General features: G+C 44.7%; 1 protein-coding gene across 1 annotated transcript in view; it reads left to right on the top strand.

Annotated features, from left to right (window-relative positions):
* Positions 1–20,888, top strand: part of LOC109890436 (low-density lipoprotein receptor-related protein 1B) — a 179,818-nt gene that overhangs the window by 53,932 nt on the left and 104,998 nt on the right. Inside the window, exons 11-21 of the mRNA XM_031823860.1 lie at positions 377–557; positions 3,265–3,484; positions 3,655–3,844; positions 8,712–8,834; positions 9,104–9,256; positions 9,689–9,814; positions 10,959–11,075; positions 14,746–14,826; positions 16,179–16,343; positions 16,646–16,831; positions 19,914–20,114. Of these exons, the coding sequence (XP_031679720.1) occupies positions 377–557; positions 3,265–3,484; positions 3,655–3,844; positions 8,712–8,834; positions 9,104–9,256; positions 9,689–9,814; positions 10,959–11,075; positions 14,746–14,826; positions 16,179–16,343; positions 16,646–16,831; positions 19,914–20,114 (1,743 nt within the window). The remainder of the gene's footprint in view (positions 1–376; positions 558–3,264; positions 3,485–3,654; positions 3,845–8,711; positions 8,835–9,103; positions 9,257–9,688; positions 9,815–10,958; positions 11,076–14,745; positions 14,827–16,178; positions 16,344–16,645; positions 16,832–19,913; positions 20,115–20,888) is intronic.

Here is a 20,888-nt window from a genome sequence, read left to right as displayed (position 1 = left end):
TTAGTACTGGGATTATGTGAGTATAGAAGTCCTTTGTCTTCTTTACATCCCTGAAATGTACCTGTACACCTCTGTACACAAATGAATCATAGGTTATTCATACTTTCAAAGGTCTTAAAGTTGGGTCCCCGAATTAGGTCAATCTCTAATACCCAAAAGCTTTCTGTGTAAGCAGCACTATTTTGCATGACTTTTGTGTTGTGTGTGATTAATATATCTGCTACAATAGATTCTAGAACAATGCTTTGGGGTTTTGATTCCTTTAATGAGGATCTGGAGACAGTGATAGATTACGCTCCTGCAGGGATGATCAAGTAGAGGATAACAACAGCATACTCTATGCATTACATTTTTTTTGACTCACATCCTGTCCTAGACCTTGATAACGTGGAGGGGATCTCAGTGGACTGGATAGGGAACAACTTGTACTGGACAAATGACGGCTACAGGAAAACAATCAACGTTGCCAGATTGGAGAAAGCTGCACAGACAAGGAGAACTCTGTTAGAAGGAGATATGTCTCACCCCAGAGCGATCGTGGTGGACCCTCTGCACAGGTGAGTGTCTTTTACAGTTGACACCCTGATAAGATCTCCTTATGTTGTGACGTTTCAATAGATATTGGTTTGTACGTAAGATGCCAGGACCCAATTTTGGTACTGTTTTGAGTAAATTGACTCTGGCCGGGATTCAATCCGATCAGTGGTAGATCCGCGTTACAGCGCGCTTGACATTTAAAGGTCATTTTCACTTGAGACGACATATGCAGCATGTACCTGAATGCGGTCTCTCCGCAAATGCTGAAACATTGCCTTGAAAATGTGCATAGCCAACAAAGTGCGACCTAAATCTCCATCTGAGGAAAGGAGCTGAGTTTGGACACATTTTCCAGTCAGTTAATTATAAGAATGAGCTTAAAGGTGAAATGGAATGGCAAAAATGTAAGTAGTGTGTTGCTCTCTGGTATGAGAGGCTTAACAGTTTCAGAGCAGACTAGAGTGTCTGCTGCTTTTCGGGAACTTTAGAGTGATTTGATATTCACACATTTGGTGTCATGTCTAAAAAAATATATATACACTGCTCAAAAAAAATAAAGGGAACACTAAAATAACACATCCTAGATCTGAATGAATGAAATATTCTTATTAAATACTTTTTTCTTTACATAGTTGAATTTGCTGACAACAAAATCACACAAAGATTATCAATGGAAATCAAATTGATCAACCCATGGAGGTCTGGATTTGGAGTCACACTCAAAATTAAAGTGAAAACCACACTACAGGCTGATCCAACTTTGATGTAATGTCCTTAAAACAAGTCAAAATGAGGCTCAGTAGTGTGTGTGGCCTTCACGTGCCTGTATGACCTCCCTACAATGCCTGGGCATGCTCTTGATGAGGTGGCAGATGGTCTCCTGAGGGATCTCCTCCCAGACCTGGACTAAAGCATCCGCCAACTCCTGGACAGTCTGTGGTGCAACGTGGCTTTGGTGGATGGAGCGAGACATGATGTCCCAGATGTGCTCAATTGGATTCAGGTCTGGGGAATGGGCGGGCCAGTCCATAGCATCAATGCCTTCCTCTTGCAGGAACTGCTGACACACTCCAGCCACATGAGGTCTAGCATTGTCTTGCATTAGGAGGAACCCAGGGCCAACCGCACCAGCATATGGTCTCACAAGGGGTCTGAGGATCTCATCTCGGTACCTAATGGCAGTCAGGTTACCTCTGGCGAGCACATGGAGGACTGTGCGGCCCCCCAAAGAAATGCCACCCCACACCATGACTGACCCACCGCCAAACCGGTCATGCTGGAGGATGTTGCAGGCAGCAGAAAGTTCTCCACGGCGTCTCCAGACTTTGTCACGTCTGTCACATGTGCTCAGTGTGAACCTGCTTTCATCTGTGAAGAGCACAGGGCGCCAGTGGCGAATTTGCCAATCTTGGTGTTCTCTGGCAAATGCCAAACGTCCTGCACGGTGTTGGGCTGTAAGCACAACCCCCACCTGTGGACGTCGGGCCCTCATACCACCCTCATGGAGTCTGTTTCTGACCATTTGAGCAGACACATGCACATTTGTGGCCTGCTGGAGGTCATTTTGCAGGGCTCTGGCAGTGCTCCTCCTTGCACAAAGGCGGAGGTAGATGTCCTGCTGCTGGGTTGTTGCCCTCCTACGGGCTCCAGCACGTCTCCTGATATACTGGCCTGTCTCCTGGTAGCGCCTCCATGCTCTGGACACTACGCTGACAGACACAGCAAACCTTCTTGGCACAGCTCGCATTGATGTGCCATCCTGGATGAGCTGCACTACCTAAGCCACTTGTGTGGGTTGTAGACTCCGTCTCATGCTACCACTAGAGTGAAAGCACCGCCAGCATTCAAAAGTGACCAAAACATCAGCCAGGAAGCATAGGAACTGAGAAGTGGTCTGTGTTCACCACCTGCAGAACCACTCCTTTATTGGGGGTGTCTTGCTAATTGCCTATAATTTCCACCTGTTGTCTATTCCATTTGCACAACAGCATGTGAAATATATTGTCAATCAGTGTTGCTTCCTAAGTGGACAGTTTGATTTCACAGAAGTGTGATTGACTTGGAGTTACATTGTGTTGTTTAAGTGTTCCCTTTATTTTTTTGAGCAGTGTATATACAGGGAGTATACCAAACATTAGCAACACCTTTTGCCCTCAGAACAGCCTCAATTCGTCGTGGCATGGACCCTACAAGGTGTTGAAAGTGTTCCACAGCGATGCTGGCCCTTGTTGACTCCAATGCTTCCCACAGTTGTGTCAAGTGAGCTGGATGTCCTTTGGGTGGTTGACAATTCTTGATATACATGGGAAACTGTTGAGCATGAAAAAACCCAGCAGCATTGAAGTTCTTGACACAAACCGGTGCGCCTGACACCTACTACCATACCCCGTTCAAAGTCACTCAAATCTTTTGTCTTGCCCATTCACCCTCTGAATGGCACACATACACAATCCATTGTCTCAAGGCTTCCACAGTCTCAATTGTCTCAAGGCTTTAAAAACCCTTCTTTAACCTGTCCCCTCCCCTTCATCTACACTGATTGAAGCGGATTTAACAAAGTGACAACAGTAAGAGATCATAGCTTTCTCCTGGATTCATCTGGTCAGTCTATGTCATGGAAAGAGTAGGTGTTCTTAATGTTTTGTATCCTCTGTATTATTTGGGCTAACTTATCGATCTCTCTATGCTAAACCATCACATTGATAATGAATTTCTTCTTGTTTTCAGCTGGATGTACTGGACAGACTGGGAGGAGGATGAGGTGAACGATAGTGTTGGCAAGATAGAGAAAGCCTGGATGGATGGATCCCACCGGCAGGACTTTGTCACTTCAGGCATCCTGTGGCCTAACGGACTCACCCTAGACCATGGCTCCAGTAACATGTACTGGTGCGACGCTTATTATGACCACATCGAGAAAATCTCCCTCGATGGTACCCACAGAACGGTTAGTAAATGAGTGAGTGTTCTTTTCTACTGATCAACAAATATGCATAGTATCAATTGAATATGTACATTTATTTTCAACATTTGTATGGTTGTAAATACATGACTCCATCAAGTCACTTTTAACTGTGAATTATTGTCTAACATGTTCTTTGTTTCTTTTATCCAAAGGTGGTGTATAACGGCAAAGAATTAAACCATCCCTTTGGAATTTCCCTGCACCAGAATTCCGTTTTCTGGACAGATTACATGAACGCCTCTATTTTCCAACTGGACTTGCAGTCAGGGCAGGTTGCTCTTATGAGAAGCGAGAAACCCCCTCTTTTTGGGCTATCTGTGTACGATGCTCAAAGGCAGCAAGGTAAATACACCATCACACTATCATTGTCATGCACCAAAACTATTTAAATACAAGACTGGCTCACTTTTTTTGTAATATAAACATATCAGAGACTAGGGGACATACTCATTATGTACAGGATCCCTGTGACTCTCAACCCTGTCAAACCAGTTTTTTCAGTATATCAACCCTGATGAGATGGTTGAACTGAGAGGACCGTTGATGAAATTACAACACTGAGAATGGCTGAAGTACTAAACTTGGACTTTGCTCCAGCCAGGGGGTTTGAAATGCATGACAGTAAATACATCAGAAGATTCTCTTTTTGATTTTTCCCTTTTACGCCGGACAAAGTTGAATGACTGTTTAACGGATGCACCACCGCCTCACCTTTCTCCACACGTCCGGGAAAAAAAAATCTGGTGTTATTTTTTGGCCAATATATGCGTCTCTTTGCTTATAATGCACTGTCCGCTCTCTAGTGATGGGTCGTTCACGAACGAGTCGGCTCTATGAGCCGGCCCTTGTTGGTGAACGTTGGGAGCCGGCTCGCATATCAGAAGAGCTGAATCTATTTCTAAAAATAATTTTAAAAAAAAATAAGATCTGAATAATCAAAAGATTTAAATGAATAGAATGAACTAATTCAAAGAATGAAAAAAAGAACTAAAATAATATAGACCTAAATGGTCAAGCGCACACACATTCGTTCTGACTGTCTGCTCAGACTAACAGCCTCACCTGTTGTTCCTGTCAATCAGACAAGCAGTGTCAACCAATGAACCAAAGATGCGTGAGGGAGGGCAGAGCCAACTCACTCACAGTCACACACTTAGCAGCCGAGGAGAGAGAGGAAGGACAGCTGTGAAAACAACAGCTGGAAAATGAGTCTGAAGCACAGTAGCATTTGGATGCATTTTAATAATGTAGACAATGTTAGAGCACAGTGTAGAATTTGCCAAAACAAAATCTCATATAAAGCCGGTTCTACGCACAACCTACACCGGCGTATGCGAGCTGTGCACCCAACTGTGAAGCTAGCTGTAGTGGAGCTTCGAGAAACTAGCGGGCCTGCTAGTGATTGTGGTGGAGCCAGCACCTCCACACGTGGAGATGTATCCACTCAGTCAAGTAGGCCTACTCCACGACCCACAGCAACGCAGTCGTCTATGGCCCAGTTCATGCCAAAGTCTGTCTGTAGCAAAACAAGGCCAAATTGATATTGCATTGGCTAAAATGATTGCCACCGATTTTCAGCCATTTTCGATCGTGTAGTACAGAGGTTTTAGAAATTATAGCAATAGTCTAAATCCAATGTACACAATTCCAAGCAGGAAAACCCTTTCAAAATCACTTATTCCACAACTGTACGAGAGCACGCAGGCTTCAGTGCGGGAAAGAGTCCAGAAAGCTACTGCAGTTTGCCTTACCACTGACTGCTGGACATCAGGCGTAACCACTTCTTACATGTCGGTTACATGTCATTTCATTGAAGATTGTTTGATGTCTAGCTGTCTTCTGGACTGTTTTGGGTTCAACGACAGACACACCTCAGAGAACTTGGCAGAGGAACTGTTGAGCCAGAGAATGGCAAGTAGATGGAAAAGTGGTCTGTTGTGTTAGCGACAATAAAGCGTACATAACTAAAGCCATGAATATGTTAAAATGGACCCATCATCCATTGATTGTAAGAGATGCTCTGAAGGTGATGAAGCCCACTGTGGACAAAGTGAAAGCAGCTGTGGAATACTTCCACAGGAGCACAGTAGGTGCTGAAAAACTGTAGTCTACACAACACCAGATGTGGATGACTGAGCTGAGTCCTAAACAACACTGCACTACAAGGTAGAATTCAACATTTTATATGTTGAACCGGTTTCTTGAGTCAAAGGATGCCATCATCTCTACCCTGACCATTGTCAATGCACCTGTTGATGCTCTGACCCAAGAGGAATTGGAGGTGGTGGAGGAGCTTTGCAGAGTCCTGGAACCCTTTGAGCAGGTCACTGTGGAGATCAGTGGAGAGAGGTACAGTAAGCAGTTATTACTACATCATTATTTAATCCAGTATTATATATGTATATGAGCAGTAGATGAGAATGTAGTATCAGTAGACAAAACATGAACCTGAACTAATAAGTCACTGTTCTCTCTTTTCACCTATGTGACAGCCTCAAAAATGATACTCCTGTGTCAGGGTCTGCAGTGAATCACAGCCAGCCGCCAGAGAGAAGCAAATGTAACCACAGGACATGTGACAGAGTTGATGGACACCCTATGTTATAAAAGGCCAGAAATTGAATATAATCATGTGCTATCAGAAACCGCTGCACTTGACCCAAGGTTTAAGAAGTTAGCCTTCAGTGATGCCAGAGCGATTGATGAGGCTCTTCAAAGAATAACCTCAGCAGCAGGGAGGGACATCCCCAGCAGTCAGCTGGCTCAGGCACCAGGGCAACAGGAAGAAGAGGGATCAGATGGAGGAGAAGCACCAGCAGTAGTGCCACAAACGTCTGCTGTTTGGATGCTGTTTGACGAAAGAGCAACTGGGGATGCAGCACGAAGGAATCCCTCAGCAGATGCCATAATAGAGGTCCGATCCTTTTTTGGAGAAGCCCCTTCTCCAAAGATCTGCATTAGGGGCCAAATCCGTTCCCTCTGAGAGGGTCTTCTCGAAAACGGGACAAATAATTACTGAGAGAAGAAACCGCATCAGCCCCTCGAAAGTGAGGCAGCTTGCATTTCTGAATGCAAATGTCTCATAAAAGCAAAATATGGTCAGCATTTCTGTGTGCTGCTGGTTATAACATGGCACTAAAGAAGAGAGAGAAAAGGGGGACCAGTATAATGTTTTAAGTGGGATTCGGCAGTTTTACACATTGTTATACATTTTTCTTTGATATGGTGCAATATTCTATTATTATGTTGTTCAGATTGTATTCGTTTTGAATTGTTACATTTATATGCACTTTGTTTAAATACATTAAAAAAGTTCTACTTTAATTGCACATGTGTAATAGAACCCTTTTTTACATTTATTTCAATTTGAGGGATGCTGCAGTTTTGCAAAGTGTTATTTATTTTTCTTTGATATGGTGCAATATTCCATTATGCTGTTCAGATTGTATTCATTTTGAATGGTTGTTGTTTTAACACCAATCATAGTCAAACTATCGCAAACTGTTTGACTTACAAAACATATATTATTTAAAGAACCGTTTGGGAGCCAAAAGAACCGGATCGTTTTGGTGAGCTGAGCCGAACTAGCAGGTTCACTAAAAAGATCCGGAATGCTCATCACTATCGCTATCCCTTGAATCTTTCCCAAATTGACGCCCAAGAGACCAAACAGTTCTCAGATCACACGCTCAGATCATGTTCAAGCCTCGGATTGGACAGTGAAACACACACGCTCGCACTTGCAGGCGACGTACAGATGTTTAATTTCTCTCTCATACAGTCATGGCTGAAGCCAGCACAAATTCCTACTAATTTATGTGTCCAGGTTAAACGTGGGACGTCCCTCATTATATATAAACAGTCGGTTAAATTCATGGTTATTGCATCATTTTCAGATCTATTAGAAGAGATCAGGGCATTCATCAGCAAAGACGCAGTGCAAGCTGATAGTATTTTGGACAACCAAATTGAACTCAAAATGATTGATACAATCGAAGTGTGTCAGCTGTATGGTGATTTGCGATTCATAACTTACATTTTTACCAGTACTACCAGTAGTAGTAAGGCCAACCGATAACACCACGACGGAATGCGTTTGAAGTGATGATGCGCCGCCGAGAACAGCTAGCGTGTCCAGCAAAGTACTTCGCCAGTGGCACGGACACACTGCGCAGATCCGCAGGCGTGGGCTTTTCGTGGCAGCCAGACGGGACAATCGAAGGAGGATGCGGTGAACAAAGTTACTGGGCTTGAATTCAGTCACGCTTGCTCTATGTAGGTTGATGCTTCTAATTGTGCATGTTTTCGCTCGCTCGCCTCACTTTTCTTGGGAGAAAATCCGTTCAACAGTGAATCCATTTTTGTCTGGCCTTAGCATATTTTACGTGCCACAACTCCGCCACTCAGGCTCCTAACAGTAGGGGGTCAGGCATATTTTAGTCGTGTCTGGTGCTACCTGCTCTCTAACAACCAAACCTCTCATAGTCACCGAGGGCGAGCCATGAACAAAGAGAGAGACCAACGATTGATTCAATGAGAATTGAAGCTGAGACTGTCCGCAAATGTACACCGACTCTAATCCGTTAACAGCTACTTATAGTAACCCCGGCCATGTTTTCAGACTCTGCGCGGGGGTTGTCATGATAACAGTCATTGGTTGGCACATTGATGCACCTGTCTGTACTGTCTCTCACTACCTCGAAAGGAACGCTGAACTCAGCTGGGTGCCACCCACCCTCAGCCTTTACAGCGTGTTCATATGCCTTGTTTTACCTCAGCCTTCCTCCCTCCTTTTTTAAATATTTTTTTTTACAAACTCTTCATATCCCTACCTCGCCAAATACAGTTTCATCGACATCAAGGAGGATGTCAAATGATCCGTCAGACACAGTGTTCCGTTTTCATCTGATGTTGTCGCTCTCGACTTTTTATAGCAGCGGGGTTTGGATGATTCTGCCTTTGGCTGAGTCATGTAAACAGTCGCTCTGACTGGCACGCGGATAGGAATACAGACATAAAGCCCTTTTAATCTATGGATGTTTTGAATATAGTATTTGGTATAATAGCATCATTGTAACTAGGATTATATATATGTGTTACAGTTTTGAGTCATGTTATTGTCTTCCTAATATGTTGCATTTGTAAAGGCTGCAGCTGCAAAAACAATGATTGGATTTAGCCTACTTTGGTTTATCTAATTGATCTTTAGGTGACAATGCGTGTGGGGTTAATAATGGTGGCTGCGGGAGCCTGTGTCTGGCCATTCCCGGTAGCCGAGTGTGTGCCTGCGCTGACAACCAGTACCTGGACACGAATAACCTCACCTGTACCTGTAAGCCCTGTCGAATACACTCTTGCTCAAACATACAAGGCCCGTTCAGCCTGACACTCCACATCAATGACCAAGGCAATCAATAGGAATAAATGACAGCAGATAAGATATGCCCATGTAGAACTCAATATGCCAGTACTGATTTTTCAATGCCAGCATATAACATAAAATAAATGTTTCATCAGTTGTGGCTCTTTTGAGGAATATGTTCTGCGGAGTGTGAAGGTGAGCCAGCAAGTGGATGTGTGTGTGTGTGTGTTTGCTTGCAGCCACATTGGGTGATTCAGGGGACCACGAGGAGCCGCAGAGATGTGGGAATGAAGAGTTCCAGTGTAGGAACCAGCGTTGTGTCCAGGCCTCTTGGAAATGTGATGGGGACGATGACTGTTTGGACGGAAGTGATGAGGAACCGCACATCTGCTGTAGGTCTTATTCGGCGTGTTAGAAAACATATCATTTTGCATTTATGGAAAATAGGACATGTCCCAGAGACTGATTCCAAAGGAAAAAATCATTAAGTTGAAATTAACAACATACATCATCTATGCAAGACTGAAATTGCTAGGCTGACTTTTTCTGTCATGCTTTCTAGCTAGCTATCCAATATCTATGATAAAAAGAAATTGTATTTGTCACATGCGCCGAATACAACAGGTATTACAGTGAAATAGACCTTACAGTGAAATGCTTACTTAATGCTTACTTACAAGCCCTTAACCAACAATGCAGTTTTAAGAAAAATACCTAAAGAAAAATGAGAAGTTAAAGTAACAAATAACGAACACATTAATAAGATTGCATGACAGTTTACGTCAAAGACTAAATACCAAAGCATTTTTTGCCCATCATCACAGATAATCGTAGTTGCCCTACGGATCAGTTCAAGTGTCTGAACAACCGCTGCATCCCCAAGAGGTGGCTCTGTGACGGGACCAACGACTGTGGGAACAACGAGGACGAGTCCAACTTCACCTGCTCTGGTATGCCGCTGTCTGCTCTACTTAGAGGCCCATCTAGCTCATATGGACCAGGATGCAACTGCCAGATTCCATGTTGTAGAACAAACTTTAGTGATCTCCAAGTTTCTCCAACCAGAGAGTCATTTGGGAGAGGTTCTGTCAGAGCAGAAGCCATTGGAGAATACTCAGAGAGGAGGTGACAACTCTTACACGACTTAAACAAGCACTACTGCATGATTTCCCGTGCTGGTGAGGGACGCGTATGTCAAAGATTCCCAATGGCCTCCGTGCTACTGCACATCATGAATGTATCTATACACTGGGATAATTCATCATCTTCTCCATCCAGAAGACTTTGACCAGGATATGCACACCTCCTCTGGGGGTTTTGTTAGGGGATGTAGATGAGAAATGTTTTTGTTTCACTTCATCCTTATCGAGGTGTTTCAGTTGCCAGATGTTGACACAATGCCGATCCTGAACACGGATAGGATGATTCCATAAGAAAGAAAATGGCGATTTTATATGAATGATATCCTGGTTTCACATTTCTTTTTTACGTTCACTTTTTGATCTCTGTGAATAAATAGATCACTGTGAGTAGATAGCGAGCCAATTCTCCAGGACGACCAGTCACGGAGAAACCAAATCAAGATCTTTTAGCACTAAAGGGCTCCCGAGTGGCGCAGCAGTCTAAGGCACTGCATCTCAGTGCTAGAGGTGTCACTACTACAGACCCTGCCGTGGGTCGTGATTGGGAGTACAATAGGGCGGCGCACAATTGGCCCAACGTCGTCCGGGTTAGAGTTTGGCCTGAGTAGGCCGTCATTGTAAATAAGAATTTGTTCTTAACGGACTTGCCTAGTTAAATAAAACACATGGCCTGCTGGCTCTCTATGCGGAATCAAATGTTACAGAACATGAACAGTAAATGTAAAAGATCAGACATTACTTAAAAATGTCCCGTACTATAATGGTGTGGATTCACTCACTGAAATAGGCTAGGCCTAGTACTAAGTACTTATTAAGACCATACTGGTAATGAAAAGCACTATATTACTGTTGCATAATAGAATAGAAAAATGTAACTTTTCTAATGGGAACTTCGGTGTAGTAAAATAATGTTATAAAAATGATATTTTATAATTGCTATTAATGTTTTCAGCGGGATCATGCCAAGCTGACCAGTTCTCCTGTGAGAATGGGAGATGCATCCCAGAGTCCTGGCGTTGTGACAGGGATGACGACTGTGGGGACCACTCTGATGAGACCACCTCTTGTGGTGAGCTTCTGGACAAGTTTCCATTAAAAGGCTCAATAAAATGAAATAAAGTCACAGCTGTGTTGAGATATTCATACTGGCATACTACTTAGAATGAAGAAGTCCATTGGACAAGACATTCTTCGTGATATGTTAGCCTGGGCATTTTCTTAACACTCCAGCCGTGACAAATCAATGGGTTTTTCCCTCCTTTGTTCCTTCCACTTGGATAGGTTGACTTAAATCGAAATGATATCAACATTAGCCTAACATTTCAGAAATCATTCGCAATGTTTTTGAGACTTTTTCTATCGTTGCATTACGTCATTCCACTGTGAGCCTTGTATTTTACCTACCCATCATGTTAATTCAATTTAGCATGTAGGCTACCCTCTGGGCACGCTCTGACAACCTCTGGAGCAGACAACACAACATGACGATGGAGAGAAAGGCTTTTAATATTTAAAATATGAAATAGCTGGGACTCTCCCTGTCATGAGAGGGATAATTATTTATTCCTTCCCTGAAGCAATAGCATGCATGGGCTTTCAAAGATGTAGATCAGGGATTGGCACCTGGCTCAACCCCAACCCCTCCTTGCTATTGAGAGTTAGTACACAAGATGCAATTTAGAAATTTGGTTGTATGCATCAGCAGCTTTTCTCTTGTTATGTCAGTCACTGACAGTCACACAGTTAGCCATGTCGGGCTAATATTTTTATATTGGTAAGTTAGTCTAGGAACCAGCTATCTAAACTTGTCGTGATCATGGTCAAATTACAGACCGGGGGACCCCCAATGGATTTTGTTAGTCACTCTGACTCAGATATCATATTCAAAACGGGAAACATTTCTCGCCAAACGTATGGTGAAATGTATAGATGTGCAGGAAATTAGCTGTAAATCTGCTGATGCTGTTGATGTAGGCCAGGACCAGCCTTTCAACACTGCAAAACCTGGACCCGTACAAATCAGCTGGGCTTGACAATCTGGACCCTCTATTTCTGAAACTATCTGCCACCATTGTCGCAACCCCTATTACCAGCCTGTTCAACCTCTCTTTCATCTCGTCTGAGATCCCCAAGGATTGGAAAGCTGCCGCAGTCATCCCCCTCTTCAAAGGGGGAGACACCCTGGACCCAAACTGTTACAGACCTATATCCATCCTGCCCTGCCTATCTAAGGTCTTCGAAAGCCAAGTCAACAAACAGGTCACTGACCATCTCGAATCCCACCGTACCTTCTCCGCTGTGCAATCTGGTTTCCGAGCCGGTCATGGGTGCACCTCAGCCACACTCAAGGTACTAAACGACATCATAACCGCCATCGATAAAAGACAGTACTGTGCAGCCGTCTTCATCGACCTTGCCAAGGCTTTCGACTCTGTCAATCACCATATTCTTATCGGCAGACTCAGTAGCCTCGGTTTTTCGGATGACTGCCTTGCCTGGTTCACCAATTACTTTGCAGACAGAGTTCAGTGTGTCAAATCGGAGGGCATGCTGTCCGGTCCTCTGGCAGTCTCTATGGGGGTGCCACAGGGTTCAATTCTCGGGCCGACTCTTTTCTCTGTGTATATCAATGATGTTGCTCTTGCTGCGGGCGATTCCCTGATCCACCTCTACGCAGACGACACCATTCTATATACTTTCGGCCCGTCTTTGGACACTGTGCTATCTAACCTCCAAACAAGCTTCAATGCCATACAACACTCCTTCCGTGGCCTCCAACTGCTCTTAAACGCTAGTAAAACCAAATGCATGCTTTTCAACCGGTCGCTGCCTGCACCTGCATGCCCGACTAGCATCACCACCCTGGATGGTTCCGACCTAGAATATGTGGACGTCTATAAGTACCTAGGTGTCTGGCTAGACTGCAAACTCTCCTTCCAGACTCATATCAAACATCTCCAATCGAAAATCAAATCAAGAGTCGGCTTTCTATTCCGCAACAAAGCCTCCTTCACTCAAGCCGCCAAGCTTACCCTAGTAAAACTGACTATCCTACCGATCCTCGACTTCGGCGATGTCATCTACAAAATGGCTTCCAACACTCTACTCAGCAAACTGGATGCAGTCTATCACAGTGCCATCCGTTTTGTCACTAAAGCACCTTATACTACCCACCACTGCGACTTGTATGCTCTAGTCGGCTGGCCCTCGCTACATATTCGTCGCCAGACCCACTGGCTCCAGGTCATCTACAAGTCTATGCTAGGTAAAGCTCCGCCTTATCTCAGCTCACTGGTCACGATGGCAACACCCATCCGTAGCACGCGCTCCAGCAGGTGTATCTCACTGATCATCCCTAAAGCCAACACCTCATTTGGCCGCCTTTCGTTCCAGTACTCTGCTGCCTGTGACTGGAACGAATTGCAAAAATCGCTGAAGTTGGAGACTTTTATCTCCCTCACCAACTTCAAACATCAGCTATCTGAGCAGCTAACCGATCGCTGCAGCTGTACATAGTCTATTGGTAAATAGCCCACCCTTTTCACCTACCTCATCCCCGTACTGTTTTTATTTATTTACTTTTCTGCTCTTCTGCACACCAATATCTCTACCTGTACATGACCATCTGATCTTTTATCACTCCAGTGTTAATCTGCAAAATTGTAATTATTTGCCTACCTCCTCATGCCTTTTGCACACATTGTATATAGACCCCCCCTTCGTTTTCTACTGTGTTATTGACTTGTTAATTGTTTACTCCATGTGTAACTCTTTGTTGTATGCTCACACTGCTATGCTTTATCTTGGCCAGGTCGCAGTTGCAAATGAGAACTTGTTCTCAACTAGCCTACCTGGTTAAATAAAGGTGAAATAAAAAAAAATAAAAAAAAATTTCATGGCTACAGATGTGAGTGCTACGGGGTCGTAATCAATTTGGCGTGTTACCTTGGCGTTCTTGGGCACAGGGGCTATGGTGAATTGCTTGAAACATGTAGGTATTACAGACTGGGTCAGGGAGAGGTTGAAAATGTCAGTGAAGACACAAATGCAAGTTCAAACAGGCTCAAAGACACCCACGACACATGCGCACGAACCCCAAATGACCCTTTCCCCAGGTCAGTTATCCCACAATATGAATACACCCTCTTCTGGGGAGGATACATCTAAAATGACTGTAAATCACCATCACCACAGAGTTGTTAAACCAAAGTAATGTAATGTAATCGGATATCACCTCTCTACACGTGTTTTTAGATAAGAGGGAAAAGTAACAGGCAGTAGGACAACCGTCAAGGACAATTTGAACCTACTGTTACAAAATGTAGCTGTGAAAGATACTTTTCTGTTACCTCTGGTGCTACTTAGAAACTGCTTCACAAGTACAAACAGAGACAGACAGTGTTCACAGTCATTACAGTTCCTGCTTGGCTTCCTTAAATCTAATTCAAACTTGCACTGAAAAACACTTTGCTCACTCCAATGTTTTTAAAACTTCAGAATTCAAAGGCAATGCCAACTCACATAACTGTGCCAATGTCTCCTGCATCTAATGTGTAATAATAACAGATGTTCACCCACACTGTTTCAGAGGTTTTAAGTGCATGCAGTGTGTAAATTACTGGCCTATGTGATTCTGGACAGTCGTAATTGATCAATTCCTGTCATCAAAAGTGCTCTGTTAGAAAAAAATCTTTGTATTACGAAAATAACACAATTTTTTCTTCTTTCTTTCTTACTAGATTTCGCCACATGTGAGCCCCTCACACAGTTCAGCTGTTCCAATGGAAGGTGCGTTAGTGTGAAATGGCACTGTGACTCAGGTGAGTGGCATTTTTCTGTGAACACTTTCTTTTTACAGTTCAATTTTCTACCTCAGTGGGAAAAACTGCCTGATTTTAAATGGCGCCATTACAACAACCAGTGTACTGCCAGAATTGGTTGTAATCTAGTTGTAACAACATAATTTCAACCAGTTTTCCTTACTGGGAAAACGCCATGGGATGGAACTGCACTCTCAAGAAGCAGCTTGCTGGATGATTACATTTCACCTTCTCTGAACCACGCTGTGACTCTCACACTGTTTCTTAATCTCCCTTCTGTCCTCCCCCCTTCCGTCCGTTCTTCCTCTCCCCGTCCATTCCCACTCTCTTCCGTCTGTTCCCCCTCTCTCCGTCCATTCCCCCTCTCCCCGTCCATTCCCCCTCTCTCCGTCCATTCCCCCTCTCCCCGTCCATTCCCCTCTCCCCGTCCATTCCCCCTCTCCCCGTCCATTCCCCCTCTCTCCATCCATTCCCCCTCTCTCCGTCCATTCCCCCTCTCCCCGTCCATTCCCCCTCTCCCCGTCCATTCCCCCTCTCCCCGTCCATTCCCCCTCTCTCCATCCATTCCCCCTCTCTCCATCCATTCCCCCTCTCCCCGTCCATTCCCCCTCTCTCCATCCATTCCCCCTCTCTCCGTCCATTCCCCCTCTCCCCGTCCATTCTCCCTCTCCCCGTCCATTCCCCCTCTCTCCATCCATTCCCCCTCTCCCCGTCCATTCCCACTCTCTTCCGTCTGTTCCCCCTCTCTCCGTCCATTCCCCCTCTCTCCGTCCGTTCTCCCTCTCCTCCGTCTGTTCCCCCTCTCTTCCGTCCGTTCCCTCTCTTCCGTCCATTCCCCCTCTCCCCGTCCATTCCCACTCTCTTCCGTCTGTTCCCCCTCTCTCCGTCCATTCCCCCTCTCTCCGTCCGTTCTCCCTCTCTTCCGTCTGTTCCCCCTCTCTTCCGTCTGTTCCCCCTCTCTCCGTCCATTCCCCCTCTCTCCGTCTATTCCCCCTCTCTCCGTCCGTTCTCCCTCTCTTCCGTCTGTTCCCCCTCTCTTCCGTCTGTTCCCTCTCTCTCCCGTCCATTCCCCCTCTCTCCGTCCGTTCTCCCTCTCTTCCGTCTGTTCCCCCTCTCTTCCGTCTGTTCCCCCTCTCTTCCGTCTGTTCCCCCTCTCTTCTGTCTGTTCCCTGTCTCTTCCATCCTTTCCCCCTCTCTTCCATCCTTTCCCCATCTTTTCCCTTCTCCCCCATATCTTCTCCTTCTCCCCCTCCTTCACCCCTCCTTTCCCCCTCTCCCCATCCTTTCCACCTGTCTTCCATCCTTTTCCCATCTCCCCATCCTTTCCCCCTCTCCCTTTCCACCTCACCCAGATGATGACTGTGGGGATGGTAGTGACGAGGTGGGTTGTGTCCATGCCTGTTCCAGTGCCCAATTCCAGTGTGCCAGTGGGAAGTGTATCCCTGACCACTGGGCCTGTGACGGGGACGATGACTGTGGGGACAACAGTGATGAGAACACCACCTGCACTGGGACAGGTGAGGGAAAAACACACTAACTTCTCATTCTTCTATCTGCCTTACGGGAATCACAACCTTCGGATTCAAGTCTTAGATCTGTGAAAGTATAGTGTAGTCAGAGGATATGCTCAATATAGTCTTTGAAATGGGGATGCTATTCATCACACTTCAGGGGATGCGGTTAGGAATGTGGGTTTGAGATGCACAGTATCTGTCCTTGTAAAAATAGCCCTTACCCAAGAAAGAAGTACTTTAGCCCTACCTGAACTCCGTACTTGTAAATGTATGATTATCTCTCTGAACCACCGTCTCTCCTATAGCCTCGGTATCAGCTGATGACTGCAGCGGAGATGAGTTCCATTGCCGGGACGACGGTGGCACCTGTATCCCCGAGCGCTGGAGGTGTGACGGGGACAAGGACTGCGAGGACGGGAGTGACGAGGCAGACTGTGAAGGCACCAGCAGAATGTGCGACCCACACACAAAGTTCACCTGTCAAACCTCAGGTACGGCACTGAAGCTACTGTGAAAACACTTTAGGAAAGAAATGCTGCGCACTCTGTGGCTCTGATGCAGTGCATACAGTATCATTAAATGCCCATGTTTAGCTGTAGAAAGCTACACTGCTTTCATCAAAGTGTCATCTGGACTGTAGCTACTGTGACCGGCACAAAAAGCTCACCTGTAAAACCTCAGGTACTGTAGCTACGTCTCCAGATGTTTTGTGTACCGTGTGTACTCTGCATACAGGACTGTACACTATGCCCCCAAAATGAACCCGGGCGGCCATGTTTTTAATGTCAACCTCTCAGTTATTACCATAGACATAAATCAAATGAATGTATCTCTGGTTATTACCCTCAAATGGTCTTAATCTGTGTCCTTGGTGTACAGGCACACATTGGGTAAACTGATATAAGCCTACAGGGTTAGAATTCACACACAATGGAGAAAAAAGCCAGAGAGCCTTTCATGTCTTTTATGATACCTGCAGGGCGTCTCCACGCTTTATCATGTAGCCATGCCAGTAAAATGGGAATACTTTGGATACTTTATGTGGCCCCTAAAACAGTTCCACATGGTTGTGGTAAATCAAATCGGCCGAGGAGTTGCAGATCTCCCAATGTAAGTTGGTCATATTATTGGGCCAATAGTTACGTGGAGTTGATATGAATCATCTGTACGGTGCACTGCATTATGTATGATTGGTCTTAAAGTGGGGAATTCACACGAGAAAAGCCTCTAGCTTAGTTCACTGATCTCATGCTGTTAAAAGGCTTAATACACATCATTCACTTACCATGCAAAATTCAGTAAAACGTCATGAGGAGTTTTAAGATTCACAAAAAGCAGGCCTTAACGGTAACACAGTTGATAATGGCAAGGCTTTTGAGAGGGGAAGCACAGCCTATCCAGCTATGAAGCACAGTGCCAATGGAAGAGACATGCCTTTTTGGCCGGTGAATCTCCTATTTAGAAACATAAAAAGCAATTGGTCCCCCCCCCCCCCCCCCCCCCCCCCAATTTCGTTTAATTTGATTCAAGACCAAGCGTAGCCTACCCTCTCCTTAATCTAGGCTGGTTTAAAAGTGTCACATAGGTGCGTATTTTATCCCGGCCATTATCTAACTAGCCTATGAGTAAAGGGTTTAAATGGTCTACTGAGAGTGCTTGAATGTATTTCGGAGGTTTTTGCCCTCATGCTTTTTCATCATTCACAATTCACATACCTGCATACTTCATTTAGCTTTTTCAGTTGGCTATCCATCACCATTTTCAAAGAGCGCCTCTCGTCCGAACTATTCCACCCTCCTATAATGCCATATCAACTGCAATTTTTTTTGGGGGGGGGGAGAATCTTCTTTGCACATAAGCCACGATACAATTGACAGGAGCCAAATATTTTGTATAGACGTGCGAATGTTATGCTTAAAGACATTTAGGCCTACGTGTGCACACGGTACCATGGAACGAGAGAAGCGATTTCCGATATCATGACCCGATCCTATTTAGAAATATTGCTGTTGGTTTAAAAAGCAGATATATAGTTTTTTTTGTTTCATTGGATTAAAAACAAAACGTGTTAGAAAGATTCATCGTCCGTGGGTCTATGGTGAGAACGTACATGACCGAATGCAATGCAATTTCATCTTCCATTTCTGGAGATGTGCAAAAATGATCTGTAAGATGGTTCCATGATGTTTCTTAAACGTTACATTTGCAAGCAGTGTAACAGTGAGTGTACCCCCCCCCCCCCCCCCCCCCTTCTCTTTATATGGGCTCCTGTGAAAAGTTTGGATGTGCGCAAAACCAGCTGTATTATACGTCCTCGGGGAGCAATTATGGTGCCTGTAACTGTATTCAGACTTAGTCTATTTAAAACAGGTTGATTTGTTTTCATTCAAATTTGATTATGCCCTGTCTTTTCAGTGCTTATTAATAGCCTTGTGAATTTAATCTAGTTTATTGACTACGCTTGGCATGTCCATGTCCAGACTACAACAGTACGGCTAGCCCCTATATCTGTGTGAATTCTATAGAAAATGTTTAACAATGTATTTTCGTATTGAAGCCACGCAAATAGTACAGTGTGAAATGCAAAAATGCTCAAGAGCAGGCTATTTAACGAACTAGGCTATTTTGGATTCCCGCCAGCGCTAAGATTGACCATTGCGTTAGGTTTGTTAAAAAAGATCCCTCAGCGTGGATTCTGAAACAGCTTCATTAGGATGCCCGGTTGGAATCGCAGTATTTTGTCAAACAAAACTAATTAAAGCGAACAGAAAGAACATACCTCCAACAATAGATCAACCCACTGTTGTTTGAATTGAAATAATTGGCAGACTCAGCTCTGATCTGTATTCACTGTGTCTGTCCAGACTAAGCTGACTGCCTTACGCTGAGGCTGACAAAGTATAGCCTTTGAAAATATATAGGAGGCATCCCAAATGGAACCCTATTCCCTATACAGTGCACTACTTTTAACCAGAGCCATATGGGCCCTGGTCAAACTAGTCCACCATATAGGGAATAGGGTGCCATTTGGGACAAATAAATAGTCTTTCATTAGGCCTTGTTGCAAGCCACGTAAACAGGATTTATTCCAGGGTTTCCTCATCAATGCCACAGATTAAAGCTGAGGTGGGCTGCCTCTCTGCTAGCACCATACACTTTACTTTCTTCTGATGCCTAAAGCGCTTTTATTCCTCAGCTTTTCAGGATTCCTCTGAGACTGTGCTTTTTACCTCGCTGCTTCCAATAATTGCTTCCTATTTCCTGCAATTGTTTCTAAAAGCATCTATTTCCAGTCACTTTAGAGGCATTTGACCAACTACCTAGAATCAGCAGAATTGCTTCATTTGATGGTATTGTCAATTTAGGTTTAGGTATCACTATGACCATTTTCTCACCAGTTTATATCTGATCATTTCTGTTCTCTCCAAGAAAATGGACAATCAATTCTTATTTTTGTACTTACGGTTGAAACGTGGGTTTGTTATCATTCACAATATCTCTTATAAGGACTTTTTTATTGCAATTATGTCCCTCGCCTCATCACCTGATCTCTCTCTGTTTCTCCCCTCACAGGCAAGTGTATCAGTAAGAGCTGGGTGTGTGACGGGGACTATGACTGTGAGGATCTGTCCGATGAGGAAAGCTGTGAGATGTCGCCATGTAAACCTCCCAGATACCCCTGTGCCAATGACACCTCCGTCTGCCTGCCTCCCGAGAGCATCTGCAACGGGAGATACGACTGCTCTGACCACTCTGATGAGGGACACTTCTGTGGTATGACTTTTGTTCAGATCACTTCTAACCAATTCTCTTGGTCCAATTCTCTTTCTCTCACTTGAGTCAATTCTCTCGGTCCCCACTTCAATTCATTATTAAATATCATTCTATTTTTTTTCACTTAATTCTATATTTTCTTTGTCTTCCTCCTCTAGCCCGACCAGCGAATGTATGTTGACAGACAGTGTTGAGCTGTTGTAAATCAGCAGCAGTGCTTGCTTTGGCATCGTCCATCTGTCCTCATATTCCCTGCTGAACTCAGGGAGAAACCCGGGGAGAACAAGCTGTTGAGGCTGGAGAGGATATAACTCTTGCTGACCAAGATCCTTAGTTTTCTCTGGAAACACTCCAAAGTCGGCAGGGAAGAGACAGAGGAGACATATTAATAGGGAAGGGGATTATGGTTTATAACAGAGACAATCCTTTTGTTTGGACCACATGGGCTAGATGATCGTAGCAGTGGGGTCAGGCTTAGGCAATGGAGTTAGGCCCGGTGAACACCTTATGTTCACATGAATGACCTGCCCAGGGATTACCACATGACACTTTGTCCATAGGAGAAAAAAAAATGCGAGACAGATATGACAGAACAGTTGTGTTCACTTCCTTGTGGGGTAATTGAGGCCCTATGTCACTAGTCGACGAGGACGTGCGGTACATCGGTCTCCATCCATCGCTACTCTCTGACTTTCCTTCCATACACCTGTCTGTGTTCTCTGAGTCAGTCTGCTCAACTCTCATCACCTTTCTTTGTCTTCTTCTCTTGCCATC

Source organism: Oncorhynchus kisutch, linkage group LG5 (assembly GCF_002021735.2).
Source record: "Oncorhynchus kisutch isolate 150728-3 linkage group LG5, Okis_V2, whole genome shotgun sequence".
Lineage (NCBI taxonomy): Eukaryota > Metazoa > Chordata > Actinopteri > Salmoniformes > Salmonidae > Oncorhynchus > Oncorhynchus kisutch.
Note: the sequence above shows the minus strand (reverse complement) of the source record. Positions and strands in the feature narration are given on the sequence as shown.